General features: G+C 43.6%; 1 protein-coding gene and 1 long non-coding RNA gene across 2 annotated transcripts in view; one reads left to right on the forward strand and one right to left on the reverse strand.

Moving 5' to 3' along the window:
• The window catches only part of RHCG (Rh family C glycoprotein), a 222534-nt gene extending 209955 nt beyond the window's left edge, over window positions 1-12579 (reverse strand). Inside the window, exon 1 of the mRNA XM_073653258.1 lies at window positions 12322-12579. Coding sequence (XP_073509359.1) covers window positions 12322-12508 — 187 coding nt within the window. The 5' untranslated portion in view covers window positions 12509-12579. The remainder of the gene's footprint in view (window positions 1-12321) is intronic.
• Window positions 10561-21219, forward strand: part of LOC141166516 (uncharacterized) — a 69910-nt gene continuing 59251 nt past the window's right edge. Inside the window, exons 1-2 of the long non-coding RNA XR_012251315.1 lie at window positions 10561-10690; window positions 12406-12567. This is a non-coding gene — a long non-coding RNA (uncharacterized lncRNA). The remainder of the gene's footprint in view (window positions 10691-12405; window positions 12568-21219) is intronic.

Genomic DNA, 21219 nt, shown 5'->3' on the forward strand with positions numbered 1-21219 from the left:
CATCGGTGGGCAGGGCTTAGTCTTTAAAAGGCCCGCCCACAAACATGGCGGCGCGCTCGGATCATTGAGCATGATGCTGTTGTGTGGACGACTGTGCTCCACGTGTAGTTTCCTCAGGCAGGTCTAGAGAAAGTAGGCAGGCTAGTGAAAGTAGGCAGGTAGCTTCGCCTTGCAGTCTGGCTCTGTCAGAGGGGGTCGCCTTACACCCCGAGCAGCCTGCAGACGTCCTACTCCCTGTAGACACCTGTGGACCACGTGGAGAAATACTCCTCTGTCCGGTAGCATCCGGCAGAGGGCACGTACCCGTCGGCGTGAGTCACACACGCATCTTAGCGTAAACTCCTACTGCGTAGCGCCTGTATCGAAGACAGGGCTACTGCTTTTCCCCCGGTCGCACATCTCCCTGCGGTTCTTGGAGATTGTATGAACTGCTGAAATCCGCTCCGTGTGGTTTAACACGGAGTGGTTTATCAGTTAAGTAGGTGCTATCCCGGACGCTCTTCTCCCGTGCAGTTAACGGAGATAGAGCGAACCGCTATACCCGTTCCTGTGTGCAGAAACACGGAAAAGTTTAACATTTAAGTTTGTCGCTTTCCTTTCCACCCGGAAAGTGTTCGGCAGCAGTCCACCAGGCTGCATTGCGGACCCCGGGGTCGGTTGCGTTCCATTTATTAAAGTTGTTTGCAACCGCCCTCCTAACACACTGTATGTCACCATATGGCGGTTATATCAGTGTGCCACCATAGTTGTAATCAGAGTTCCCAATTGAAGGCCCACTCAAATGTTTCGCTCCCCCCAAGCTGGAACCCTATCTATGCATCTGCATAGAACCATAGAACACATTACACCTTTATGTTCAGCCATATAGTTTGATCTGGGAAAGAACCAAGTACATAAATATGGTAAAATAGGGTTAAATATTATTAAGAGCCAACTTGAAAAAAACCTTAAAAAATAACTTTTATTGTAATTCACTAAAAAGTATATATTAATTATAGGAAACCTTAAAAAGGGGAACATTAATACCAGGAAAAAATAGTACACACAGGCTAGCAGTCTCTAGTAGGCCCTATAGAGCTGTTCATCTACCCAACCACAGAGGTTGATACCCTAAACAATTGACATGGCACCCCCGCTCAACGTCAGCAGTCCCTGATAACCTTGGTGTCCCCTATACTATACTGAACAAACACAATATCACAATGATAAATACACACAAAAAAACTAAATGACTAAATATGTACTCCTGGGACTGATAGCAAGAAAAATTGCAAAATTTGTGGGTGTATAATAATTGCCAAGCTTACCTTTCGGTAAGCTAGTTATACTGACTAAAAATATCTCACGGCATAACCTTACATGTATTAATTACTAATATAGAGATTCAAAGTGCACTTGTGCATGTATCTATAATATAACTGGGGATACGTGTCTCTGTCTGAAGCCTTTATAGACTGCGCATGCGCGACGCGCAGTCTGGCTCCAGACAGAAGCACACATCCAGCCGTTACAGGTAAGAGGAGTGTATGGCGCCGGAGATCGAGGTATGCGTAGGCACTGAACGCATACCGCGATCTCCGGCGCCATACTTAGATACTTACCTGACTGTGAGGAGCGTTGCCGCGGCACCTCTCTTCGCCGGAGACTGGGGCAGGAGTGAGGCCTCGGATCGGCGCATGCGCATAGCGCTATCTGGTGCCATTTTACTGAAGACACATTTGCAGTGTGTCTTCAGCAAAATGGCGCCGGACAGCGCGGTGCTCCGGTGCCGCACTCCTCCCCCGGCCTCTAGGAAAATAGGACACCGCAGCGCTGGAGCACAGTGAAGAAAGTTGAGTATAAGTGTTCATTTTTTGTATGTGTGTACAGCATGAAAGGGATGAGGGGGCCACACATACCAGGATTGTGGGATGAGGGGTGCCACACATACCAGGATTGGGGGGTGAGGGGTACCATGCATACCAGGATTGGGGGGTGAGGGGACCATGCATACCAGGATTGGGGGTGGGGGGACCATGCATGCCAGGATTGGGGATGAGGGGTGCCATGCATACCAGGATTGGGGATGAGGGGCCATGCATACCAGGATTCGGATGAGGAGTGCCATGCATACCAGGATTCGGATGAGGAGTGCCATGCATACCAGGATTGGGGATGAGGGATACCAGGATTGGGGATGAGGGGTGCCATGCATACCAGGATTCGGATGAGGGGCCATGCATAACAGGATTCTGATGAGGAGTGCCATGCATACCAGGATTCGGATGAGGAGTGCCATGCATACCAGGATTCGGATGAGGAGTGCCATGTATACCAGGATTGGGGGGTGAGGGGACCATGCATACCAGGATTGGGGGTTGAGGGGACCATGCATACCAGGATTGGGGGGTGAGGGGTGCCATGCATACCAGAATAGGGATGAGGAATACCATACATACCAGGATAGGGATGGGGTACCACGCATACCAGGATTGGGGATGAGGGGTGCCACGCATACCAGGATTGGGGGTGAGGGATGCCATGCATACCAGGATTGGGGGTGAGGGGTGCCATGCATAAAAGGATTGGGGGTGAGAGGTGCCATTCATACCAGGATTGGGGGTGAGGGGTGCTATGCATACCAGGATAGGGATGAGGGGTGCCATGCATACCAGGATGGGAATGAGGGGTGTCATGCATACCAGGATTGGGGGTTGAGGGGACCATGCATACCAGGATTGGGGGGTGAGGGGTGCCATGCATACCAGAATAGGGATGAAGAATACCATACATACCAGGATAGGGATGGGGTACCACGCATACTAGGATTGGGGATGAGGGGTGCCACGCATACCAGGATTGGGGGTGAGGGATGCCATGCATACCAGGATTTTGGGTGAGGGGTGCCATGCATAAAAGGATTGGGGGTGAGAGGTGCCATTCATACCAGGATTGGGGGTGAGGGGTGCTATGCATACCAGGATAGGGATGAGGGGTGCCATGCATACCAGGATGAGAATGAGGGGTGTCATGCATACCAGGATAGGATGGTGGGGACAGGATGGGGGCAGCACAAATACCACGGGGGGGCAGCACATACCAGCATGGGAGACCATATACCAATAAAAATGCTCGCCACCCGGGCGTAGAACGGGTTCAATAGCTAGTATTCTATAACCGTGGGAGGTTCCTCACATTGATAAAACATAAATCCAGGAGATCACTTATCTGGATCTTAACGGTCGTCTGTCGATCCCTTTGTCTTAACACATTTTACCCCTTGGTTTTGGGGTCCATCATGGTACCATGTCTTGAAAAGAGACCTTAATAGATCAAAGGGGCCAAGTAATTTCCAGCTCCGTTCTTCCCAGGGAATAATATCTGCGCCAGTCTGATTTACTATAGTGAAGTGCCATGTAAACATGTATCATTAAAGGAGTTACAGTCATGGCCAAAAGTGTTGGCACCCTGACAATTGTTCCAGAAACTGAAGTATTTTTCCCAGAAAATTATTACAATTACATATGTTTTGTTAGACACGTTTATATCCCTTGTGAGTATTGGAACAACACACAAAAAAAACGCAGAAAAAAAGGCAAATTGGACATAGTTTTACACAAAACCCCAAAAACGGGCCAGACAAAATTGTTAGCACCCTCAACTTAATATTTTATGCATACCCTTTAATAATTGCAGTCAATCGCTTCCTATAACCATCAGCAAGCTTCTTACACCTCTCAACTGGAATTTTGGACCACTCTTCTTTTGTAAACTGCCCATATGTGTTAAGCTGGCCTCAGTAAAATGTTTGGTCATGTATGCTAGTTATCTTACAGAGGACTTCCTGGACTGATTACAATGTAAGCAAATTCTAAGCTGTAAATTTCAGTGCTGTACAAGTTTTCAGTCTTAAGATGTATACAAGAATGTTCAATTTACTAACAGCAAACAGAGATCTTAAACATGGTACATTATAATACAGCAATAACGGCTCTATCACTGATCTCCTAGATATATATGAGTCATATTAAAATGTGGGCATTACCAGTGCTAGTGGTGCCACTACATGTCCTTAGTCCAACAAGGCATAAAACAACATACAACAGAAAACGTAATATATAGTACCAATCATCCTAGGTTGCCCTGGGTTATTCTAAAGGACTTCTAGCAGAACAGGTAAGTCCTCTGTTAAGCTTGACTTTCTTTATGAGGGCACTGTTACTGTTGTTATAAGTAGTGTTGAGCGAATTTGTTCGGCATTTCAACAAATTCGCTCAACACTAGTTATGAGGTCTGGTCAAAGAATTTGGGTTAACAGTATCTTTTATAAGAACACAGTAGCTTTTGTAAGGGCAAAGTTGTTCTTTAGTTTTAAAACGATCAGTCTACCTGTCAATATGAGGGGGGCTATGTAAGAAGGTGGGAATAAAACATTAAGCTCCTTTTTTTTACCCTTGAACATTCCTCCAAAGTCCACTATATTGACTGGCAGTGGGGATAATTTCTTTGGTACAATGTAGACCAGAAGGTGTCTGACACTAGAGACAGGGGCTTGTTATGGCCTTGGTATCCTGTCAGGTGTAGTGTTTTTGGTGTTCAAATAGACACTGATTGCTAGCTAGGCTGTGACTGCACAATAACTGGTGAGTGAACCCATGAGTTAGGATAGTGTGGCTATGACCCATTTTCCTGCCTTGGTATTACCGGATTTGATAGACAGTTGCAGGCCAGCCGTGCGCATTCGCCTCTGTCAAACTCCTTATTTGCTGCTATCACTGTTGACAGAGGCATTATGAGGCGTTAAATTAGGTAGCTTAATGTTTTCACTGATCCTTGCAGTTACAGCAGGAGCCAGGATGTCTATGAGCTCGTACAGCTGATCCAGCGGATACACAGGCAGTACCAGGTGTCAGGCAAATGGTGGATCAACTAAATGTATTTATCCATCATGGAGCATTAACTTATCTACACTCATTATGGATATACACATAATTTAGAGTTAAAGGGGTTTTCCCACGAACAAAAGTTAATTTTAATCAATGACTGTGTCTGACTCTGTACAAAACATGGTCTGATCATACCACATCTCCTGGGCAGGGGAGGAAACAAGAGTATACAAACATTACAGCACGGGATTGCAGGTGATTCTTTCCTTGAAGTAAAACATTGTTTAAAAACAGGCAGTGAAATGTTTTCCCTTACAAAAAGAATCAGCTGTGATCCCCTGCTGTAATGTCTGCATTGTCTTTTGCTTCCTCCCCTGCCCAGGAGCTGTGGTATGATCAGACATGGTCAGACACGGCCATTACACAGGGGAACATTTATAAGATTATCTCAGTGCAGGAACATTTTATTTAAATACTTCCAATTTTGGAACTTATTATTATTCCAAGATCTATAGATTAAAAACAACTTTCATTTGTGGGAAAACCTCTATAAGGGGTTAAAACCACTGGCTGGTGAATAACATTAATTATCTTGTGACAGGACCTAAGTGATATTAACAAGTTTCAAATTGTGACGGATGGACAACTGGTAAAGAACACCTTCAAAACAGCATATTTTATAGGGTGTTCTCTATATACCCTAACACAGTACCTACTAAAAGTGGTCTAAGGACAGTAAATGAAGGAGTGACAGGGTAATTGCTCCCCCACCCCCACCCTATCAGGCTAATTGATGAGTGAATGCTTGACCATTTGGTCCAGTACCATAGAATATGTTACACACATTGCTGATAAAGTTAATACCTCTCATCATGGCAACGGTATTCCCTAATGGCAGCAGCCTCCTTCAGCAGGATTGTCACGGGTTTACGGCGACAGAGAGGAGTCAGAAGACTATAGCGTCTGAGTATGTCTCGTACAGCCTGGTGAGGAGTGGAGGATTCGGTGTTCTGTAGAGGCGTTTAAGGAGAGTTGTTCTGTGACTGTTGCTTGGAGTTTTGGTTGTGTGCATAGTCGCATCCTCTTCTATTTTCGTTTACCTTCCTCATCCCTTCGGTGTTTCCCACAGTTGTCTGTGAGTGCATATGTTGGGTGTTTGGTATTTTTTTTTGTCCCTGTACATCCTCACTTGTTTGTCTGGTTGGTGTATTTACATACGCTATTCCTCCCCACTTCCCTGGGTGGGGGAGGAGATAGATAAGGGCTGATTCAGAAGAGCTGTAAGGTACATGACCCCGGCATCTTCGCCATATGAAGTAACCTAGGGAACAGGGATAGATAGGGCATCCCTAGTGTTAGGGACAGGGTAGGAGCCCCTGGTCCCGAGTTGTCGGACAACAGCATCATGACAAGGAAAATGTGCCCTTCCATGCTGTAAAAATTGTTCAGGAGTGGTTTGATGTACATGACAAAGGAATCAACCTGTTGAGTTGTCTGCAAAATTCCTCAGATTTCAACATGGCTGAGCATCTGAGGGATAAGCTGGAAAAACAAGTCTGATCCACTGATCACAAATGGCAATGTACAAAATTTGCTGAAAACATTTTGGTGCCAGATCCTGGAGTCCCTGTGGAGTCCATGAATCAAGAGGTCAAAACATTAGCCAAGTGGTTTTATTGTTATAGTTGAGTGGTAGAGGTGTCTCCCTAGGCAAGAATGACTCCTGTCTTACCACCTAAAGCATAGGTTATGATTACTCTTATAGATGTGAGAAACTTCCAAAATACATTTTCACTTGTCTCTCAACAGGGATCAGCATTTCTATGTCAGGTGTCTGCTAGCTCCTACTGTCCATAGTAAACTGGTTAACATTGTTGCAATCATTAATTACTTAAAATACACCTGTCAGCAGGATTGGGCTCAGTAAACCACATATACTGTTAGGTGGGCGCCATTACACTGATTAAAACGATACCTTTGTTGATGAAATCTGTGCTGTGGTTCTTTTTTAATCTTTATTTTCATTCCTGAGATAAGAATATGCTCGTGCTTCGGGGTGGCCTTTGTGGAGGGGCTTTATCTTGTGCTCTGCTTATGTATTCCACTGTATGGCTTCTGACAGGTCACTGTGCCTTCAGTGACCTGCCTCCTATTTTAAATACTGCCTGTGTAATTGTGGTAGAAATCAAGAAATTTACATGTGGCAAAATAGCCCCGCCACCCGCTCATGCGCAGTAGCATCTCTCGATGGCCGAGAGATGCTACTGCGCAAGCGCGGCCGGCAGAACCATATTGCTGCAGGCAAATTTATCCTCCAGCAAAATAGCGCCGCTTGCACAGTAGCATCTATCGCCAAGCGATAGATGCTACTGCGCACCATTTTGCTGGAGGAAAAAAAAATTGACTGCAGCAATATGGTGCCGTAGGTCGCTCATGCGCAGTAGCATCTCTCGGCAACCGAGAGTTGCTACTGCGCATGCGCAGCCATTTTGCTACATGTAAATTTCTAGATTTCTACCATAATTACACAGGCAGTATTTAAAATAGTAGGCAGGTCACTGAAGGCACAGTGACCTGTCAGAAGCCATACAGTGGAATACATAAGCAGAGTACCAGACTAAAGCCCCTCCCCAAAGGCTGCCCCGAAGCACGAGCATATCATTATCTCAGGAATGAAAATAAAGATTAAAAAAGAACCACAGGACGGATTTCATTAACAAAGGTATAATTTTAATTTGTGTAACCCACCTGACAGTGTACGTGGTTTACTGAGCACAATCCTGCTGACAGGTGTGCTTAAAGCAGATACATCAAATAATGCTTATATCATTACTAACTTAAGCAGATTAACCATGTATGTTTCTAGAAAAGCAGGATGACAACCCTGATGGAAACTTTAAGACTATAGTCACACTTTTTAAGTATGTTGCAGAAATTTCTACAACTATCCCACTCAATCTAGTATTATAGCCATGGTCTCAGTCACCCAGTTTTCTTGGACACAGATAAAAGTTAGAAATAAATTCATAGTGTTGTTTACAACTTTATCCACAAGGAAAGAAGTTATATTTAATTGGGAGCTTATTAGTGTTGAGCGAGTATGTTCTGTTCCGAGTATGCTCGGGCCGAGCTCCGAGTATTTACAGCTGCTCGGTGATATGGTTGAATCGCTCCCGTGTCCATGATTTGCAACTGTCTGACAGCTTTATTACATGTGAGGAATATGTAAGAAATAGACATTCCTCACATGTAATAAAACTGTCAAACAGTCACAAATCATGCACACGGGAGCGATTCAAACATATCACCGAGCAGCTGTTAATACTTGGAGCTCGGCCCGAGCATACTCGGCGAAAGGGTTAATAGAACATACTCATTCAACACTAGAGCTTATTAAATTAATTCTACGGGGAGATTTCATTGTATTTACAAGTGAGAATGAGAATTAGGAGTATGGTCCATCATGTTATATTTAAAGTAGTTGTCCCCTACTTTAAAAGTTAAACTTAAAGGGAACCCGACAGCTGACAACCCAACACGCTGCTCGATATACAGGCATGTAACAGACACTGGCTGTCTGATCTCAACCAGGCATGCTTGACTGAAAAACTGCAGTGTTTCAGAGAAAAACATACGTTAAAATCCACACGAAAGACTACTCAGTCAGACAGGTCTCTGGCTCCTTCTTCCCATCCACTGCGTTGAAGTGACAGGTCTCTCCCTATAAATGCATGCAGGGAAATACCTGTCACTCAAAGGGAATGGGTGGGGAGAAGCAGCTGGGGACTGAGACGCTTGGGAGACTAGTCGGACAGTTGGTCCAGACCCAGTGTTTCAGACTCACACCTAGAGGAAATCGTGCAGCCAATGTCTGATACATGCTGCCTGTGGCTCGTGTAGTATGTATCAGCTGTCAAGTTCCCTCTAATAGACCCAGAATGTTGGAAGAAATTCTAAAAACAACCTATACTTAACTCCTGAACCAGCGCCACTCCTATGTACTATGTGCATCACTGGTCTCCTTGAATCCATATCTGGTGGGGGAACATCATTTGACCATTAAAGTCAACCTCTGGCCCATAGGCTATTTGTGGCCTGTGATGACCTTTAATTTGGCCCCCAGGCAGATTCTTGGGAACTGCAGTGCTCGGGTTGGCGGCCACCGGCCCTTTAATTTTTTCTTGCACTGCATCTATTGTGATGTCTCTGACCCTGCCCTAGTATCTCATGCTCCAGCCCAATGTTTCCTGTGATGTATATGCTCTATCCCCACTGTCTCCTGTGATGTATATACTCAAGCCCCAATGTCTCCTGTGATGTATATAATCCTGCCCCAGTGTTTCCTGTGATATCTCTGCCTCAGTATCTGCTGTGATGTATATACTTCAGCCCCAGTGTCTCCTATTGTATATACTCCAGCCCTAATATTTCCTATGTGCTGTATTTGCTCCTGCCCCAGTGTCTCCTATGGGATGCATAGGCACCAGCACCAGCATCTCCTATGGGATGTATATGCTTCAGCCCCAGCATTTCCTATGTGATGCATATGCTCCAGCCCCAGTGTATCCTATGCGATGTATATGCTCCAGCCCCAGTGTGTCTTATGTGATGTATATATTTCAGCCTCAGTGTCTCCTATGTGATATATATGCTCCAGCTCCTGTGTATGCTATGTGATGTGTACATATAGCAACCCTTGTGTATCCTTACAGCAGTGAGCCGTTCTTTGCAAAACATATAATCACAGAGAGTGGATTGCGATCCAGGCTGACACACACCTGGAAAAGCAGTTGTGAGTAGCAACATGATCAATATCACTTAACATCATGAGTCCCACCAAAGAGAAGCAGTTCCAGCCATCCCATTAGAGGAGAGTTAATTATTTGACCAAATATAGCAGGATAATTTTGAGCGGCCCCCGAATGATGGTATAAATGTCCAAATGGCCCATTGCAGAAAAAGATTCCCCCACCCCTGTGTTAATGTGCCAAACAGTATAAAAGGATTGTTAGGCAGGAATATAAGAACCCTGTGATTTGGTGGTCATGGGGGACCTATCAGGTTCCCTTTAATACCAGGACATTGGCTGAGGATACAGTACAGAGGAGTATCACCGGTTCAAGTGATTATAGTTTGTTTTTTATTTCTTATGCCTCCTCTTGTTTATTAAAAGTAATGTGACAGTAGATTCATGCTGCCAAAACCACGGGCAGAATGAATGTATGTTTTACTCCTATACGCTGCGGTTTTTCAGAGAAAACTTACTTTGAAAAGTTGGCTAGGGACTTGCTTCGGACTAGTTATCTGGGTCATATTCTACCTGCTTCGCTCCCCTAGACTCTCCTATGTGTGTATAGGGGGAGACCTGTCAGTCTAGTGGTGTGAGGTGGGGAGTATCTGCCAGGGACAGGCCTCTAGGATTAGTCATCTGAGACACAAGGTCACTGCCCGGTTTTTCAAAGTATGTTTTTCATAGAACGCTGCAGAATTTCAGAGTAAAACATGTTGCCTGGGGATCGAGCAGAAATAATCTCCTGTCAGGTTTCTCTTTAAGGTAAACTTTTAAAATAGAGGACAACTCCTTTAATAGAAAAACTTGCTAGAACTAGTATTTATCCAGAAAAGCTGCAGAATTCGCTGACCCACTCCTCCCTTTACTGAGGAATGATAGCATAGCTCTTGAGAGAAAGCAAACATTAAGTCACAGACCTTTTTCAAAGCTATGGTTGGCTGAGATGGTAATCTGTGAGTTTCTTCCTGCTCGCTCACTGATGAGTGAGGCAGCACCGGCTACAGGTGTGCGAGAACTGCTGCCTCTTCACAAGGTACAAAAGCTGCTTAGTCAGGACTGAAGATCGGCCATTTAGCTGGACACAAAGTTTACAACTTCAGAACTTTAGAACAATTACCACTTTTATTAATTACAATGGTAAATGCAGTCTCATGCAAGGAGTATTATACAGTAGGATTTAAAGACTTTTTTCTCCATATATTATACCCGCTTTATGTGATATGTTAAGACCAGCATGAGCAATACGTATCCAGAAGACTTGGGCACAATAAAAGAGAATTTGAGTAAGGGGCATACAAGTTATTGATACTAGTTTCTTATATAGAAGGCTGTAGGGATGACATATGTATGCCTACTAGTAATGCTTTCCAGGATCTATGAGGCTGCAGTTGGGTCCCCCAATTGGGCTCTGTTACATCCGTATTTTTGGCACTATTTATTTTCATACATTTGTTTTTTGAGTGCTAATAATGCTTTTAAATATGATTTGAATTATCTTTTTTTTCATATTCTCTCATTGCTAGATCTGAAATGAACAGAACTGTGTAAAAAATTCTAAAAATATATAATATTTGCGGAACTTGAATCTCATGGGCTCGAATGTAAAATTTTCACTAGAGACCCCAATTATCATGGCTCTTTAATGGTAGTATATCTCATATGAGCCAAAGGGAGTCTGGGCGATTGCAGTCCTTGCACCCACTATAGTTACACCCCAGATCTGTGGCATAATGATTGAGTAACTACCAGTTTAATTTGGCAAACCTTGAGCACACTGACCAAATAGGAAAGAGGGCGAATGTTTTGTATAAATATTGTACATTTGTAGATGGTAATTAATGACACACAGTAGAAAATTTATGGTATTGAGTCAATGACTGATTGGGCTCAGGCTCGTGCTCCTAATACTCAATTAGCATAAGAAATAAGGGAAAGTTACACCACTGAATATAATAGGTGAATACAGAATTATGCATTAATAATAATTATAACATATAATAATTATAGGAGTAGTAGATATTATAAATTATCTTATTCTACTATAGTTGGGAAGAGGGTACCTATGCAAAAATACATCTAATATTTTTGCTATGAAATAGATACACTCTTTTATGATATCAATATTTAATGCCTAAAAAATGTAATATGAATTTAAAACACAAGCTGCATAATGAAGGGGAGAACTTGAGGGTGCACTGACTGCAAGCATTTTGGCCACTGACCAGAGGGGTCCTAGATCCTCAGTTAAATGCAGCACAAACACAAAACTAATGCAATTGATATTAAAGCTCAGATTCAAAGTGGTGACAGTGGATTACAAGAAGCCTATGACATGTATTGTCTTCTCTCTTTCACATCTGTATATGGTGAGCAAATAAACAGATGATTTTATTGTGATCCCTTTCTGAAAATCACCAATATGAGAGCTTTATTCATAGCAATGGAGGCTTAAATAGAGATCCATACTTGAGATTTTTAGCCTCGAGTGTTTTGCATATAAATAGATTCTAAAATGTATGGACCTTCCTCTGGTATTGCACTTTGGATAGGCTTGTATCCAACAGTATAAAAGAAAATGGTGCAAGATAGGGAAAACTACACATAAGCAATTGTTTTACATCAGTAAGTAGCCTAGAAATGACCTCTGACATGTACAGTACTTACTTGGATACCTGTAGTAGAAATCATTTTCAATATCACTGCTGATATTTTTATTTTTTTTCTCCTCGTTCCAACTGGGATCTGCAGTAATGTCATAACGGACAAAGACTCCAAACAGCACTATCATAGCAATCTCCCAGATGAAGCAAATTATGGGCAGTTTGAATCTCATAATGGTGTTCCTTTTCATTTTGGATGCCTGGTATAATATATTACTGACCAAAGCTTGGAGATGACAGAGGCTCAAAGGTAGGTAGTCAGCGATCTATATAGGGGAATTTAGGGGTGTGAAAATAGTGTTTTAAAACAACATACCTCTCCTGAGATAAAGGTGGAGCTACTGTGATTTATGTGGCAGCTCTCATAGAAATCGTATTTGTCAGCTTCTTTATTGAATGAAAGCTGCTTAAGGAAGGAGACAAGTGAAAGGCTGCAGTCAGTTACTTAGTGCCTTGTTAAACTGACAATTTATTGCTTCAAAACAAAAAATCTAATCACCATGTACCCTGAATAAAAGTCATATAAATACATCACAGTTACTTGTGATCTTAATTGACTGAGGACAATCTATTGTCCGTGCGAATCCATTTTGTCTTTACTTAATTGACTGAGGTCACCAAACATTAATTGTGGAAAAACGTAGCAATATTATGTGGAAATATTATTTCTTCAGGTTGGGGCCACACGGCGACTTTGGCTATGACACAGGTTGTAGCGCCAAAGACGGCATGTACTGCTGCTACATTGCAGCATACTTGTAATGTGACTGACAAGAAAAAGTACAGATACATATTGTATCGGGCTGGGAACATATTTCATTAGTATGATGTTCCCACACAGTAAATGATAATATTACCGGTGAAGTACTACTGTATATTCATTGAAACAAACCTTTTCCACTTGCTTCCCCTCCTATTTATACATTTTCACTACTTTGTCCCCTTTTCAGTATAACAGGGTCCATATATGTCTCATTGTACCACATTTATCTTTTGTCCCCTTCTATGCGCTTCAATAAAATGGCTGCCGTGGTGCGCATGCGCACTTAGCCGCTCCCTGACTGCTTCCTATGGCCTGTCACATGCCCACACCTATGACGTCAGGGAGAATACTTTTCCCTCAGCGTAGTCACATGATAGGAGTACCGGAGATGACGATCGAATGTTGGGGGAGTGGCGTTCTCCCAATGCGGCCTACAGAACAGCACACACATTCAGCAAGGCACAATAAAAGGTGCTCCTTTACAGCACTATATATCTCCTCATAAAAGCAAGAGGCGAAACGCGCGTCGGGTTCCGGCTGGTAATCCCTCTCTTTATTCCTCTATGGGTAAGTGATCCACTGGATCTATGTGTTTCATATAGATACTCTCATATGACAATCTTCTACTTTTCATAATAGTATTGGTAAGTTGACCCTTTGTTGAGACTAGTTCTGGTAGTCTGCACTAACATTTTTGTTGACAGTCTTATATTAGCACTTTACCTTATGGTACTTCTGCACCTGTCACTTTGGTTTTTCTATATTATGGTGGTGTTTGTACAACCATTTTGCATATACACAATCCATTATCTTTGAACTAGTAACAGCATTTTTCTGTGCATTAACCTTTAGATCCATTTAGACTATTCATGCACTTGTCACTTTGATCTATATTCTTTATGTTGGACAATCTGTATAATCATTTTTGCATATACCTGATTTATTGCTTTCCAACTGTTAACAGCAGGTTTAATATATTTTCATCTATATGGGTCTTCTCTAGTCACACTGTGAATGTACTCATGCTGTATTTAATATACATTTTTCTATTTACACATTGCTGTGTATTAGTATCTGAAGCACAGTGATTATTGTTTTCCCATACAAATATTTTCTTGTGGATCACTCCGCTCTTGATTTCTACTTGTGTTATCATTTGTTTTGATCTCCTTATAGTACTATACTGTACCAAATGTTTTTAGATTTATTAATAAAGTTTTATAATTTTTAATACACTGCTCAAAAAATAAAGGGAACACAACAGAATATAACTCCAAGTAAATCAAACTTTTGTGAAATCAAACAGTCCACTTAGGAAGCAACACTGGTTGACAATCATTTTCACATGCTGTTATGCAAATGGAATAGACAATAGATGGAAATTATTGGCAATTATCAAGACACCCTCAATAAAGGAGTGGTTCTGCAGGTGGGGACAACAGACCACATCTCAGTACCAATGCTTTCTGGCTGATGTTTTGATTACTTTTGAATGTTGGTTGTGCTTTCACACTCGTAGTAGCATGAAACGGACTCTACAACCCACAGAAGTTGCTCAGGTAGTGCAACTCATCCAGGATGGCACATCAATGTGAGCTGTGGCAAGAAGGTTTGCTGTGTCTGTCAGCGTAGTGTCCAGAGGCTGGAGGCGCTACCAGGAGAAAGGCCAGTACACCAGGAGACGTGGTGGGGGCCGTAGGAGGGCAACAACCCAGCAGCAGGACCGCTACCTCCGCCTTTGTGCAAGGAGGAACAGGAGGAGCACTGCAAAATGACCTCCAGCAGGCCACAAATGTGCATGTGTCTGCACAAACGGTTGGAAACCGACTCCATGAGGGTGGTATGAGGGCCCGACATCCACAGATGAGGGTTGTGCTCACAGGCCAACACCGTGCAGGATGCTTGGCATTTGCCACAGAACACCAGGATTGGCACTGGCGCCCTGTGCTCTTCACAGATGAAAGCAGGTTCACACTGAGCACATGTGACAGATGTGACAGTCTGGAGATGCCGTGGAGAGAGATCTGCTGCCAGCAACATCTTTCAGAATGACCGTTTTGGTAGTGGGTCAGTAATGGTGTGGGGTGGCATTTCTTTGGAGGTCCGCACAGCCCTCCATGTGCTCGCCAGAGGTAGCCTGACTGCCATTAGGTACCGAGGGGAGATCCTCAGACCCCTTGTGAGACCATATGCTGGTGCAGTTGACTCTGGGTTCCTCCTAATGCAGGACAATGCCAGACCTCATGTGGCTGGAGTGTGTCAGCAGTTCCTGCAAGATGAAGGCATTGAAGCTATAGACTGGCCCACGCGTTCCCCAGACCTGAATCCGATTGAGCACATCTGGGACATCATGTCTCGCTCCATCCACCAATGTCACGTTGCACCACAGACTGTCCAGGAGTTGGCAGATACTTTAGTTCAGGTCTGGGAGGAGATCCCACAGGAGACCATCCGCAACCTCATCAGGAGCATGCCCAGGTGTTGTAGGGAGGTCATATAGGCACGTGGAGGCCACACACAATACTGAGCCTCATTTTGACTTGTTTTAAGGACATTACATCAAAGTTGGATCAGCCTGTAGTGTGTTTTTCCACTTTAATTTTGGGGGTGACTCCAAATCCAGGCCTCCATTGGTTAATAAATTTGATTTCCTTTGATTTTTGTGTGATTTTGTTGTCAGCACATTCAACTTTGTACAGAACAAAGTATTCAATGAGAATATTTCATTCATTCAGATCTAGGATGTGTTATTTGAGTGTTCTCCTTTTTTTTTGAGCAGTGTATATTGGCATATTACTTTTTGGGCGTTTTCAGTTTACTTAAATTCTTTCCCGTTTGTTTCATACTTGTAACTTGGGACGGGGCGGTTGAAGTGGACGAGGCACTCGTCTCTTGCACCTCGACATTTTACATGAAGGTGGAGGTCGTGGCTGGGTGTGTAGACTTCTGCTGTCGGGGCGCTACGTCCTTGCAGGCCACAGGTAACCGATGACTTTGGTTTGCCAGGACCAGATGTTTCATAGTTCAATAAGGGAGACCACCCGTCAAAAATAACCTTTTTACTCAACGAAAACTTGGGAGGTATTATATACAGTAAATAGCGAGCACACAACTTGCTGGATAATTCCTTTACAATATGGAGCATTTTCCAAACACACTTTCAATTCCTTCCCCTTTACTCGTTTGTACTCTACTTCAACATTCCTTTCTACTTCACTAAAGTCCAGTTAGCAAGAGTCCTATTCTCTACCCGCGGTTCCACGTCTTCTTTCCCCTCTAGGGAACTATATTGCCAGTATGGCCAGTACTTATCTTCTCTGTCTCTGACACTCTGAAAATCCCACCCAGGGCACTCTCTTAGTCTTACTTACTCTGTCCCATCTAGGCCCATTACCTCTGTGAGTTATAATCTCTGGGCCGTGCTGCTAAGCGTCCTGACCCAGGACCCGTCTCCGATTAATCACTCTGTACTTTGTCACTTCTCTCTCGTTCTCTCTGCTAGGATCTTGCTATCTTTCGTCTCTGTCTCCTCTCTCGTTAGGGACACACACGTGATGCGACACTGCTCACATCAGACTGTAGGTCCTTTTTCTACACACTCTCAGCTCTTTCTGACAGGAAACTCCCTCTCTCCCTTCAGCTTAGTCCCTCCCACTCTGGGCTAGTCCCAACCATTAATTATTACCTTCCCTACTGTCAAACAACACACACCATTAACACATTTCACAATTCACATTATACATCAAAATACATTACAACAATACACAGGTTCTTCAAGAGGGAAACGCAGGCAATATGTCCATCTCCTTACATACTACAGGTGAATATTGTTTGGGATTATTTTTCAGGGGTTAGCCTAGGCCTGTTAGTTCCAGTGATGAGAAATCCTACTGGTTCAGCATATCAAGACATTTTGGACAATTCTATGCTTCCAACTTTGTGGGAAGTTCCTTTTGTGTTCCTGCATGACTGCTTCAGAGCACTAACCAAAATCTATAAAAGTATGGTTGAATGAAATTGGTGTGGAAAAATATGACTGACTTCAATATCATTGAACATATTTGGGATGAACTAGAATGGAGATTGTGAGTGCGGTCTTCTCATCCAAAATTAGTGTATAACCTTACAAATGCTTTTCTGAATAAATGAACGAAAATTTAAATAAACACACTCCAAAATCTTCTAAAATGCTTTCCTAGGAGAGTGGAAGCTGTTATAGCTGCAAAATGGGGACCATCTCCATATTAATGCCTATGGATTTAGAATGGGATGTCATATCAGCTCATGTAGGTGGCATGTGTACCAATATTTTTTCCATGTAGTATATTACATTACCTCTTCTTAGGACTGAACTGTTTTTCAGAATTTTTTTACTTAGAAAGTATTAGAAGTCTTAATGAGTCTAAGGACTGGAGCTTTAGCGATGGCTTTGACCAATTAATTGTCACAGAGAACTGAATGACAGGCTGATCTAAGCTGGTTGTGGAAGAACTCTGTATTCTACAAAAAAACCTCTAATCAATAGTTAAAAGATTCCATTTTGAATAAGATAAGATGTTTAATGTTATCAGAACCACCAGCAGCAAGAAATCCCGACAGTGTTCATTATTACAGAGAGCTATGTTTTACTGCAGAGTTTTACTGCTGCATTTCATTTTACGCATGTAAATTGGTGTATAAAATTTGCAAATATTTGTGCACATGTATCTGTGCAAATTTTTTGTGACTTTTGACATTTTTATGCCAGCTCTGATACTTAAAAGTGGGTGTCTATGGACGGGTATGGCCATTTATGGCCCACCAGACTCCAGCACATAGTTGGGGTGGATTTTTGATTGTGGTACATGGTCAATCTAAAGATGTGTCAATTTTATCAAGAGGCATGCATAATGTTGATGAATTGCCTATAACTTTAAGGCCACCTTCACATTTTCAGTATTTGGTCAGTAATTTACATCAGTATGTGTAAGCCAAAACCAGGAGTGGGTGATAAATACAGAAGTGGTGACGTGTTTCTATTATACTTTTCCTCTGATTTTTCCACACCTGGTTTTGGCTTACAAATACTGATGTCAAATACTGACCAAATACTGAAAGTGCGAACATGGCCGAAAAGTGAGCACAGGGAAAATTGTCTGCTGGGTGGCTCTCCTCTGCCTTTTCATCTTGGCTTGATTGACAGGATTCTCCCTAAGGTTACATTCCCACATGAGGTTTTGGTGAGGTTTTTGATGTTGCAGATCTTCTGCACAATTTCTGCACCTATTAAGTAAATGAGGTTACTTGTGTTTTTTCCTCACATTTTTATCATGTTTTTGACACTGTGGTTTTGTTTTTTTTTGTTGATATGTTTTGCTTTAAATAAACCTGCCTTATTTTTTATCATTTCTGGTATTTGGCTTTGACAAAACTTTACTGATACAGGTGTTTTTCGTGCGCTGGGCTACAATTTCCCTCTGTTTCTTGTAATTACTGTGATCTGAGTAGAGTTGTCATCATTGCAGTTGAGTTGTCCAGTTCTGGTGAGCACTCACCTATAATTACTGTGATCTGAGCACTGCAGCTACAGTGACATGACGGCTCCGCTTAGATCACAGTAATTGTCCGCTGAGTTGCGTATTTAATCCTATCATGTGTGATACAGTCCTCTGAGCCATGTATCGAATTGTATTATGTGTGATACAGTCCGCAAAGCCGTGTATCTAATCTTATCATTTATGATACTGAATGCTGATCTGTGATCTGAACTCTGCAATTGCAATGATATGATTGCTCCCCTCATCACAATGCCGACCAACTACTACCTCCCTAATGCCCCCTTCTGTTACAGCAGTTGAATATTCTAGTATTTATTCCTGAGACCAGCATTCTCAATTACATTGCTTTCCCAAAAATAGATACAACTAACAAATATTTATAAAAAATACACATATGTGGCATCGCGGCACTCAAAAAAGCCCTCTCTATCAAAATGTAATATTAATTCTCTCCTATGGAAATGCACTAAACCGAAACCCCACCCTCCCTAAAGAAATGCAATAAAAAACAATCAAAACATTGCATGTACCCCAAATAAACATGTCAGCTCTCCACACAAAAAAACAAAGCTCTCACTCAGAAAAACAAGAGAAAAATGAAAATCTACAACTCTCAGAAAAGTGAGACATACTTTATTTTTTGCAAACTTCTAATTTACAAGTTTGGCATCACCGACATCATACTGACCTGGAGAATCGCGTTACTAGCTCATTTTCGCAATACAATGAGCACTGTAAAAACAACAATGGAGAAATTGTGCTTATTTACTGCTTTGTTTATTGCACCGTGGGGAAGGGGGCTCTATTTCAATTTTCACCTCAGCAGAAAAGCTAGAATCAGAGCTGCCGGCCGTCCTTCATCACGCTATCCACATGTCAGTATCACTTTGCAGTCACCAACAAAATGTCTCCGCACTGTGATCCTATCCTAAACTTGATCCTCCCTTATACTTTTGCAAAGGCCCAGAAAGGGAGGGGAAAAGTGACGTCTGACACATGCGAGTGACGCACCCCCTGGGCCACGTGGGGAACCCGGAACCGGGCCTTTTTATAGATGCTGGGGTTGTAGTCTCCACGTGGCGGTGACCTGGTCCGTGGCTCAGGGTGGTCAAACCAAATGGCAGTCTATGAGCTGAATGTCCAACTACGCCACCCGTGGATTGCGGTCAGGGTGAACCGCCGCTGCAGGGCAGACCGCTGAGGCTGGTGTTGTGGGTGCAGCTGAGCTTAGTATAACTCCCCACGGGAGGAGTATAGCCTCAGGGCAGTAAATGGGGAGGTTGGTGGTGATGGTGCGCGGGAGCAGCAGTAACCACACGGAGTCTGTCATGCAATTCAGGGTCTTTACTGTTGGTGGTATTAAGGGACCCGTCCAGAATACAGGTTAACAATGGACGCCTGGTCAGTCTGAGAGCTACTGGGAAATCCCGCTGGTCAGGGGGAGTTTGTAGGCCTACCGTGCTGACTTTACTCTTTCTTGGCTATCCTGCTGTAGTGTAGTGGTAGCCCACATCTCTAAATGTACCGTGTTGTTCTCACCCGTATGACTGGCGACTCGGGCCTTCCGTACTTCTCACCCCTCCGGGGCAGTAGTGGTCCCTCTCATGTGGCTGAGCCTCCGGGCTTCCTTGGGCCAGAGGACTTGAAGTCCCCTGCGTGGTGGTTTTCTGCTGCTGAGCTTATAACCCTCACAGCCTCGGACTCCAGTGTCCGGCTTTGCAAGTCTCTAGCCAGGATGAGCTCTGCTGGCTCCCCTCCTGGCCTCGTGTTCCTCCTCTGCCTACAGGGACTCCTCAGCCTGCTGCTGACCTGTCCCTATCTGCAACTTCACTGGAACTTCTCTCTGGCTCGACTCTCTAACCCCGCCCCAGATCCAGTTTATAAAGGGCAGGTTTCTCCCCTCCCTGGACTGAGGCAGGAGGTGCTGCATGCTAATTGTCCCCAACCAGGGAACCTCCCACCTGCTCTCAGACATGACATTGGTGCCACTGTGGCGACCAGACCTGGGGTGCCACATTCCCCCCTAGTGAAATTTAGTACTCCGGACTAAACAATTTTTTGGGGGAAAAACACAACATAACAGAGAATAAGCAATAACATAACCATATATATAAACATTTTTAATTCTTGAGGGTCACAGCTTATCTGCAACCGGGTGGGGGTGGTAAGGCATTGTCCTTATCTTCTTGCAGCCATACAGGTTGCAGAATTCCTGGAAGACTTCAGCCTCGAACGCTGGACCTTGATCAGTCAACACTTGCTCTGGATACCCGTGTGGACGGCAGAAATGCTGCTGAAAGGCTCTGGCGCCGTCTGAGCTGTTAAGTCTTTGACAGGGACCACCACTAGGAACCGGGAGTAGTGATCTACGATTGTGAGGGAGTAGACGTATCCCGATCTGCTTGGAGCCAGCTTTACGTGGTCCAGGGCCACCAGTTCAAGGGGCTGCTTTGTGATGATGGGCTGCAGGGGAGTCTTCAGGCTGGCGCGGTCCTTCCTCCTTAGGTTGCACGGGCCACAGTCTCTGCACCATCTCTCTATAGCCCCTCTCATGCCTACCCAGAAGAACCGCTCCCGCAACAGGAACTCCAGCTTCTTCCAT

This window comes from Phyllobates terribilis, unplaced genomic scaffold, assembly GCF_046119375.1.
Source record: "Phyllobates terribilis strain yellow unplaced genomic scaffold, ASM4611937v1 Scaffold_11__3_contigs__length_659146591, whole genome shotgun sequence".
NCBI classification, from domain to species: Eukaryota; Metazoa; Chordata; class Amphibia; order Anura; family Dendrobatidae; genus Phyllobates; species Phyllobates terribilis.